The sequence below is a fragment of the Morone saxatilis genome, unplaced genomic scaffold, assembly GCF_004916995.1.
Source record: "Morone saxatilis isolate NCDOM2014 unplaced genomic scaffold, NCSU_SB_2.0 Contig12, whole genome shotgun sequence".
In the NCBI taxonomy this organism is placed as follows: domain Eukaryota; kingdom Metazoa; phylum Chordata; class Actinopteri; family Moronidae; genus Morone; species Morone saxatilis.
The window spans coordinates 27986780-27996869 of record NW_023339674.1 but is presented as its reverse complement, the minus strand read 5'-3'; the positions used below and the strand labels follow the sequence as shown (position 1 = coordinate 27996869).

The 10090-nt window shown below is 39.2% G+C and overlaps 1 protein-coding gene across 1 annotated transcript in view; it reads right to left on the bottom strand.

The window, feature by feature from the left end:
• Window positions 1-4996: 4996 nt before the first annotated feature.
• trappc8 (trafficking protein particle complex 8) overlaps window positions 4997-10090 on the bottom strand; it is a gene marked incomplete at its 5' end in the record, with an annotated part of 20754 nt that continues 15660 nt past the window's right edge. The window contains 7 exon segments of the mRNA XM_035652946.1: window positions 4997-6296; window positions 6633-6722; window positions 7817-7956; window positions 8336-8437; window positions 8912-9112; window positions 9617-9666; window positions 9769-9837. Of these exon segments, the coding sequence (XP_035508839.1) occupies window positions 6062-6296; window positions 6633-6722; window positions 7817-7956; window positions 8336-8437; window positions 8912-9112; window positions 9617-9666; window positions 9769-9837 (887 nt within the window).

Sequence of the window (10090 nt, the reverse complement as noted above, 5' to 3'; positions counted from 1 at the left end):
GATGTGTGGTGGTGTGGAGCGCTGTCCCTGCTGTTGATTCCAGCGTTGTGTGAGGAGGACTGTCATGGGTTGGGTTTTTACGTTGGTTTATGTTTAACATGATAGATTTTCATTATTAGTTCACACTGGACTGCAGGGGCTTGCTGGATTTTGACATGCGTGGTTGCAGCTCCTGAAATCCAGTCTGATCAAGGCCAGTGCGGTTTCATCCACAACTTCTTAACAACACCTGCATTCTGACATATGTGTGTATACTCATTTATAATTATTATTGCTGATAATTACGTTTAGGTTTGCTTCATTTATAGGTTTATTATAAACACATTCTCAATTTTGGTTTGGTTAATAGAGTGCATCTATCTGTTTGCGTATGCCTGAGACTATTTTCATGTTGTGGTCCATTTAACAAAGGCTTGGCAACGACTGGATCAATTTTAATGTATTTGATAATTAATGGAATGATTACTTGGTTTTGGAAATTACTGTTGAGAGGTGCAAATGGAGTTTTTTTTGTGCGATGGTTGGTTTGGATTAGGATTGCGTTGGAGATTCAGTAATTGAGGATTATTCTGTGAATTAAGGTGTTGGGTGATAATGTTTTTTGCTGCTGAATAGGACCACATTTGGTGGATAGTTGGCTCCCCTTGTTGGTAGTGGTGTTGATCTTTTGAGTTTTTTGCAGGATTAAATTTCTCTACAAGTTTGCAAGTAATATCTTGTGGACATTTATTTACTTATAGAATTTGATAGGATTGTTTGTGGTGTTTTGGTGCAATATTATATGTGGGGTTTTGGTGTTAGTTAGTTTTTGCCTGTGTGTAAACAAAGTCTTTTGGATTTCTCTGAACGTTGACGATATTGTAATTTGCGCTTTGTGATTGTTGGGCGCGCCGGGGGCTTTTTCACACAGGGCCAGATGGGTTTTGGATTTTGTTTTCAATCCTTTAATAATAAACACCTTCATTTACAAATTGCATTTTGTGGGTTTACTTGTTTTGTCCTTGGACTATTGGTTAAAGGGGTGTGGTTTGATGGTTTCCGAAAACACTTAAGTGCTGGACCAAACATGGCAAAGAACAGGAAATGGACGGGAAGGGGGCAAACACTTTTCACACCCACTGTACCTCACTTTATTTTTGTTGTGGGGCTGGGGAGAGAAAGGGAGGGTAGTAACCCGAGTATTCTTCAAGCTACAAAAAAGGTCACGCATAATTAAGTGTTGTAGGAGGTTAACTAATGTGTCAAAAGATGGCACCATCGCAAGGATTTTCTCCAGCATTCCCTTCAGACGCCCAGGTTTTTTGTGGTCTGCCTGGTACAATTTGTTTTCTCCTTACACTGACTGTACTGATTGTTATCTCCAGTGTTATGGTTCGGAGACACCCTCAAGGATTCAAATAATGAGGCAAATGTAACTAAACTGAGAACCACGCAGATCCACTACAACTCAACAGAAATGAGATGTACAGGTTAATACGATGTCGATGTCCGTCCTCTGCTCCAGTCTTCCAATCGGAAGGGGGTCCAGCAACCTGGGGAGGGAAGAACCCCTGTGCTGCTCTCCTGACTGTTAACTTCCTCCACAATAATATATGTGTACACCAAAACCACGCCCTTAATGTGCAAACAATTATTCTGTGAGTGGAGGCATCATAAGACTTATGTTAAAGTAGTATAAAAACACTCATTTGGTTTTCTGGATATAATACAGCCACTTCTATTGTATTGAAATATTTTATCCCTAACACCGACCTTACAGCTAAGCAACACATGTCGTCCTCCTGCATAATCTGGCTCGCTCGGCAAATCCACCATACATGGTTAGTCCCATCCACCCCTCAGTTCTCCTCATGCACAGGGAAGGAAGGTTTGTGCTGCTGATTTTGTTGCTCTCCATACGTGGCGGACGTCAATGGCGCTTGATGTTACGGGAAGAATCTTGTGTATATGAACGTAGATTAACTTTTGATATCATTAATTTTGTATCTCTTTTTCTTTGTTGGCTCAGAGCATGCCTATGGTCTTAATTTTTGTTATGAGATGATTGATGATGTGGTATCTTAAATCTTAACGACTTTGATATCACTGATGTTTAATTACCTGTGAGTTATATACCTGTAGCGGCATTGTTTATTTTACTTACTAATGTTATCGCAATATGATATTCTAACTGTTTTTTTTTTTTTTACAACATTTAATACAACACTTTAATATGTCACTCTTTTACTAATGTATTATCACAACATTATAATATGTTATTGGACAGTCACAACCCAAGATCTTTTTATTTTTCTCTTACTACTTTAAGTGATCAGGTAATGATCAAAAGATGGTAGATGTATTTAGGAAAAATTATCATCTAGTAAAATAACCTTTGTATGAACTGTGTTTTACTGTATTATACTGTTCTGAAGGCAGCATGACTGACTTTATTTCCTGTTGAAATGTACCAGAACCCAGTTAACTCCAGCCTACACCATGTCACGCTGACCCTGCACCTTGGTTGTTTATTCTTTATGGTCATTGACTCTTTGTTCTTATGCATATAAAAATCCTGGTAGTAAGGCACTCTTCATCAATTCCTCGGCAGTCCGCTTACTATTGCTTTGGCTGGTGTCGATCGCTTCTGCGCAAGAAGGCTTTAAAATAAATATTTACAAAGGACAAATTTATCTTTTTGGTTTTTACTTTATGTTGATCAAACTTCCACCACACTATTTGAGCTTACTTTCCTTCCCTCTCTCTTTTTTTTTTTTTTCACATTTTACCAAATGTTTATAGGCGGCTATTTTACCACATCGATAAAGAAAAAATTGAAAGAAATCCGTCAACTTTCAGAGAAATCAAAAGACTTGTTGAACAGGCAAAACTACAACACCAAAAACCCACAATAATATTGACCAAACACACAAAACCAATCTTATCAAATGTCTATAAATAAAATGTCCACAAATATTCTGCAAATTTAGAGGAAAATCTTAATCCTGCAGGAAAAACTCAAAAGATCACACACTACCACAAGGAGTCAACTATCACCAAATGTGGTCCTATTCACAGCAAAACAATTATCACCAATCACCCTTAATTCATCAGAATAATCGTCAATACTGAATCTCCAACGCAAACTCTAATCAAAACAAAACCATGCACAAACAAAAAATCCAATTTGCACACTCTCAACAGTATTCAACCAAGTCAATCATAACCTCCATTGATATTAATTCAAATACATTAAATTGATCAGTCCGTTTGCCAAGCGCTCTTGTTTGACCACAACATGAAATATCTCAGGCATACGCAAACAGATGGATCCACTCCATTAACCCCAAATTGAGAAATGTGTTTATAATAACCTATAAATGAAAGCAAACTAAATGTATATCAGCAATAATAACTATAAATGAGTATACACACATATGTCAGAATGCAGGTGTTTGTTAAGAGTTTGTGGATAAAACCGCACTGGCCTTGATCAGACTGGATTCAGGAGCTGCACACGCTGTCATCAGCAAGCCTCAGTCCGTGTGACTAATATAAAATCTATCATGTTAACATAAACCACGTAAACCAACCCATGCACAGTCTCTCACACACAGCTGGAACACAGCAGAGACAGCTCTCCACACACACACACGAAAACTAATCATCCAGCAAACAAAAATGCAGAGCAAGGTCACAAAACACACAACAAATTCAACACCATCACAAAAACACAAACAGCATTCAACTCTAAATCCTCTAAATCAATTCATCCATATTGTTCCTAAAGCATGCTTCCGCCGCTCCTTTTTCCCATTTTCCTTTATCTTTTTCTTTTCTAAATTTTTGCTACCTTGAGGTGTAGATATTCAATGAGAGGCTGCTTCAGACACCGTTCGTCATTCCTTAAAGCCTACTTTCACGCAGTGTCTAATTTACACATGTCTTACCGTTAAGGAGTTGAGGGCCCAGTCTCCGTTAATCTCACATAGTTTTTTAACTCACCTTCTCATTACTAATTAGGCTATTCTACATCTCTTCCTTTCCCTTTACTTTAACTTCCTATTTTCTATCTTCCCTATTACACTCCCCCCTTTTGCGTTGTGCACAACGCAATAAAACTAAATTTAGAACGGAATCTCATCCAAAACATCAACACAGCATGGCACACACACAACAGGTCCTTCACGGTGCGACCAAACAGCACACACACAACAGCCTCAGCGAACAAACCAGCGCCCAATCTTGTGAGAAATGCTCACCCTATTTGCCGGCTTGGAGCGGGAGTAGGCGCGCTGAAGTTGTCGGCGATGCAGCAGGTCACAGCACGTCCGGAGTTCGTGACGCCAAATTCTTGTTGTATATTAAGTAGCGATGATGTGAAGATGTATTGAAGAGATATCCGCTGACACCGTCTTGATTGTATAAAAAGGTTTATTACAAAAAAAGTCCAGCATCAAATCAAGCACCCGGGAGCTTGGAGAGCATCCAGCCAAAATTAATAACTCTCTCTATATGCGTCTAACATGGGCTTATATAGGTCGGTTGTTATTCAGAAGAACTGGGAAGAAACATCATACAGATGTGCTGGAATGTTAATGTAAAGGGGAGATCAAGGGGGCATCGAGGGGGCCCCTAACCTAAACATTCAAGGGAAGAAGAATGTCATATGAACTCATGAACCTACTGACACTGCATATTTTGACGGATACTGCATATTTTAACAGAATGTCATATGAATTTATAAACCTTCAGATACCACATTAATATAGTAATGCTAAATGGTAAATGGACCTATACTTGTTTCTAGTCTTCCGACCACTCAAAGCGCTTTTTCACTACATGCCACATTCGCCTACTTTCACACACATTTACACAGCGATGGCAAAGCCATTGAACGCATTGCACACACGATGCACAGCATCGGGAGCAATTCAGGATCAGTATCTTGCTCAAGAATACCTCGACATGTGGCAGGAGTATACCCCATATCTTATAAATGTCACAATACGTACAGTTTTATTAGTTACATTTTTATTTTCTATTTACATCCAACTTGTTATATAAATATAATACATCATTTTCAGAAAAGCTGTGAAGTCAATGCATACAAGCTTAATCAAATTATGGTGAGGTTAAACACACAGGTAAGGGTGGTATGCTGAATGGATAGGTTAGACTTTAAACTCAACTGCATGCACATGAGACAACTTGGGTAGTGTGTACTGAAAGAGTGAAAATCACACAGAGAATGGGCAGTAAGAGGGAGTTGAGTCATCAACCTCTTGCTAAGGACTTCAGGAGAAGCTGTAGACTCAATGAAAAGATGACCGGGTGGTGGTGTGTACAATATCCAGGATGTAAACAACTCTTATTAGAAATCACTTTCAAAACTGCTGCTCGGTCCATTCAGGAATTTTACACATCTGGTTCTTAAAGAAGTCAGTATATTTGCAGATTGAAGTTGTTGTCAGATGCAAAGTCAGTCCACAGAGTCTGGAACTAAAGGCCAGTCCAGCTGAACTGGACCAAACTCTGGTGTGTGGCTCAACATGGACACACACCACACACAAATAAAGTTTTTCTCTGACTTTGAGCCTTAAGGCTTTAGATCAGAGTAAACATTCTGGTCTAGTTATAAGATATTCCTTTATATTTATTTATGATCTAGCTTTTGTTGTTAAGTTCCAAACACAAGTGGGTGTTTGAGATGCTGGTGATAGGTGGATGGACACAGTAGAGGTACAGAGGGGCTGGATGGAAGGAGGGCAAATCTGTGTGTTAATGAGAGAACTTTGAACAGAAAAAGTAATGTGCAACTGAAACTCTTTGATGGTTGACCGATGAAACTAGATAGTTCTGTGGTCCATAAACTCTCTGACTGCTTAATCTGTAACATCAGCTCATCGGTATCTATAAACTGTAGCGGTTTGTTTTAAACGAACTTCTTTATTTTACTAATTCGTACAAAACATCTGTACTTCCAGTATTAATCAAGAGGAACAAGTACGATCATGTGTGTATACTCTGCTCAGTGGTTTCTGAGTCCAGGTCCTTTTGTCTGCAGGCCACGATGCTGCACTCAGGCATTGTTGATGATTATGAGAGCAGGAATAGCAGTCTGCTGACTCGTCTCACAAATGGCGCCCTGCCCAGTTGGCTTGGCAAAGACTTGTGGTGTGTTAAGGTTGTAGACTCCAGCCTGGAGGAAACAGGCTCGCAGAGTCAGGCACAGGACCTCCTGAGGTTTCAGCTGCAGTTTGTACTGGGTCTGACCCACCCAGGTGAATGAGCTGTGGACCTCCATAGACTCTGGACTGAAAAAGGCATGGATGGATGGAGAGTTTAGAACATATGATCCCTTTAACCCAGAAAATTGACAGTTAAAGTTATATTTAACTGCCAATCAAGTCCTATGGTTAACGTCTGTCAAACAGCAACAGGCCTTTACTGCGTACAGATTATTGGATAAATTACAATACTGTGGCGAGCAGAACAGAGTAAGAGAGAAGAAGCAGCTCTCAGCAATGTCAACTAGAATTGATTGACAATGTATATCTTAAATTACTGAACATTTTAATAAACATTTAACTTTAATATTCTTATATATTTATCTGTATTCCATATACAGCAATCATCTACTAAAAACTTACTCGGTGCTTTTGTGCCGTAAGTCAATGATGACATCCACTTGAGCCAAGGAACAGTTGGACAGAGTCAGAGTAACTGGCACCACACAGAGACTACAGACAGAGAGAAAACCAGCTTCAGTAATCAGTTCTTCTGAGAGTTTACTGAGGTTATATTTATTACCTTAAACCAAAAATGCAAGCAGATTTGTTTTCAGAAGCGTTTTCATTTAAAGCTTTATTAAAATACAAAATATATTAAAAAAAGATGAGATGATGGGAATCAACACTCAACTACAGTTAATTCAAGTAACTGAGGTAAAGGGTACGGCGACACCACAAACACTGGAGAGAGGAACTCCTTCCAGACAGCAACAAGCCCAAAAGATTACAAAGGGTTTGTTATTTTATACTTTATTATGTAACAAAAACAACAACAACAAAATAAACAATGCATTAATGCAATGCAGAGCTATTCAATTGTCAAGCATTGGATTGATTTTAGTAACTTTAATGTACTTTTGCACTGGGCCCTTGCATTATCTAAAAGTATCGGATCAGGGCTCTGTATCAGCAGATACTCTATATTTAAAGGCTCGGATCCGATCAGGATCCGAGCCTTGATTGAAACATCCCTTTCGAGGGACCTTTACAGCGAGAGATATGCAGCCCTATTGTTGTGGAGGATGCAGAATTTTAGCAATTTTTAGCAAATGTGGCCATTTTTATATTAAAAAATAAATAAATAAATAAAAGAAATGTATATAAGCGGAATGTACATTTTGTAAACCGTTCCACCCCTAGCACAAACTCTTCCTGAATTGCCTGAAACATATTTCTGTTTTTAATAGCATCATTTCATGTGTTGTAATATTTTGTGCATCTTCATTTTATTTTACAAAAACTAATTTCCAGCTCAGCCAGCATGGCTAACTTTGCTCTTGAACTGACCTAAAAAATTGGATATGGAGTGGTTTAACAGCAAATACTCCATGCCACCAGCTGACCTGCATGATTGACCCCTGCCTAAGCAGACGGACCATTGTCCTGTCATGTCCACTGTAAGTCTATGGCAATTGTTGGCCAAATCAGGTGTTCCAGAGAGACATTTCAGGGATAGCTCTGCTTTTTTCAATTTATTATCACATTGCACAAGAACAGATGTTATGTGGTGTGTGTTAGTGTGTGTGTATGTGTGTGTGTCCCACCTATCCTGGACAAATGGATGTGTGTAGGTCTCAGGGTAGTGCAGGTTGGTTTTGATGAGTTGGGACAGCTCTGCAGGAGGTAGGACGACTGGAGGAGGCAGCTCTGATTTAAACTTGAGCAGCACCATCTCCTGAGTTTCCTGCAACAAACACATACATACGCAAAGTTACTTGCACTGACGTCACAAGATTTTAGTGTCTGGTAGGTAAAGTTTGAAATTTTGATAATGGCAAGATTACCATTTGTCTAGCCATGAATTCCAAGTAAGTGGTAAATAGACAGCACTTACATAGCACTTTTCTAGTATTCTGACCACTCAAAGTGCTACACATCACATTCACCCACACATTCATACACTGATGGCAAAGGCTTATCTGAACATCAAATAATTCATTCACACATGGAACAGCATCGGGAGCAATTTGGGAGAGACACTTCTACATGCAGCAAGAGGAGCCCCGCTCTACTCCCTACTCCATCAGTCTATCATGGTCCACATAAATACATGCATACTGTACCTCTCTGGGAGTCAGAGAACTGGCCTCTTTGCCGATGGTCTGCAGCGCCACATGGAGCTGGCCCTCTAAGATCAGCTGTTTGTTATCCTCGACCACATAGGCCTGTACAGACACAAACATCACAGACTGGAAACTTAAGCATAGACTGTTCATTTAGAATTTTATTAGTTATTACATTTTCAGGGGCCCTATTTCTGTAATGTCACACACTGTCTTTTCTCCACTGACCTAGAACTTAATCCAAGATTTTACTTAAAATAATAAATTCCTCACAGATCATGAACACTGCCAACATCTGTAAATTATGAACAGAATGATGAATGTAAAATATTTCAAGGTGTTGTCATGGATCAGGTGTGAATATGAAAAGGTGATTGCTGCTGCTCCAAAACAAAACTCTTAATATTTTTAATATTATAATTAATCATTTATCATTTACGTAAGAATACAAATTTGGTTTTGCAATATCAATGAGAAATATGAGTCATTGAGTCCTATTCTGTGCTACACCACAACGCCTGTATCAGAAGGAAGTCTCTCTGACTCTCTGATGTGTCTTTGTCATGGAGTGTGTACCTTCCAGATCACAATAATGTTGAGGTCCAGCTCATTACACTTCTTGACAATGTTGGCAATGGCAGAGGCTCTGTTCTCAGTGGGGCCCTGATTCTTGCTGCTGGATGATGTCCTGGATGATGCCACATCAACTTGCTGAGACTCTGAGGTCCGACAGCCACGGAAGAAGAAATCTCCACAGGGTGTGGAGGAACTGATGATCTACACATAGACAGTAAAAAGAGGTAAACAGAAGGCAAAGGTGAGTAGACAGGAAGCAGATAACAGACATGTAGAATGTCAGGATGTGTGAACGTAACCGCCATGGTACCTCCATACCAGCTATGTTGAGCTTTTCATAATCTTACCCTTACCAATTTTTTACTGCACAGAGGATCATCTGTGGTTTGTCATGCAAACCTTTCCCATTTTAATTTTTTGTTGTGTGGCACCTTGTGTTATTAATGTAGCCTTAATTGCATTTGCATCTAACAGACATACCTCTAGCATCCTGGGCCATAGTTTTTAACATTTACTAATTACCTTTAGGTGGCTATAATCAATATTTCTATATCAATATAACAGCGGATTATATTATAGGTTACTATAATTATATTAATTATAGTAACCTATAATTACTGATACCTTCTATTTCCACTGTGCTAGACAGGTGCTAGACAAAACACATATCAAAACCTCACAAACAACATTTTGCAGTCAGCATACCCGTTCATTTCCCAGATTCAGGTCTGCAAAGGTGTATTTCTCTATGGCATCTGAGGTAGATAAAAACATCAGGACAAACACAGCCAAATCAGTGCTTATTCAACCATAAATTTACTCAAAGCTGGATGATGTGCTTTTTCTGTATGAAATACCGTGGTGGGGCTTGCATCGTGTGGCTCTGAAACACAACTTGGCTCTTTCTCTGCTGATGAGTTTACAGTCTAGAGGGGAAGAGGGCGACAGAGAGATTAATCTCTCACATTAGCTTTGTATAGATGCCTGTTATGCATTCATGCTGAACTATCAATGTCCAGTGCAAGCAGCCACACTAAGACTGCATGACATGGCTTCTTGTGGGGTGTTCCCAGTCTTCAGTTGTCTAGACCTGCTCTATTTGAAAAGTGTCCTGAGATAACTTCTGTTATGAATTGGCGCTATACAAATAAAACTTGAATTGAATTGAATATTTAATTA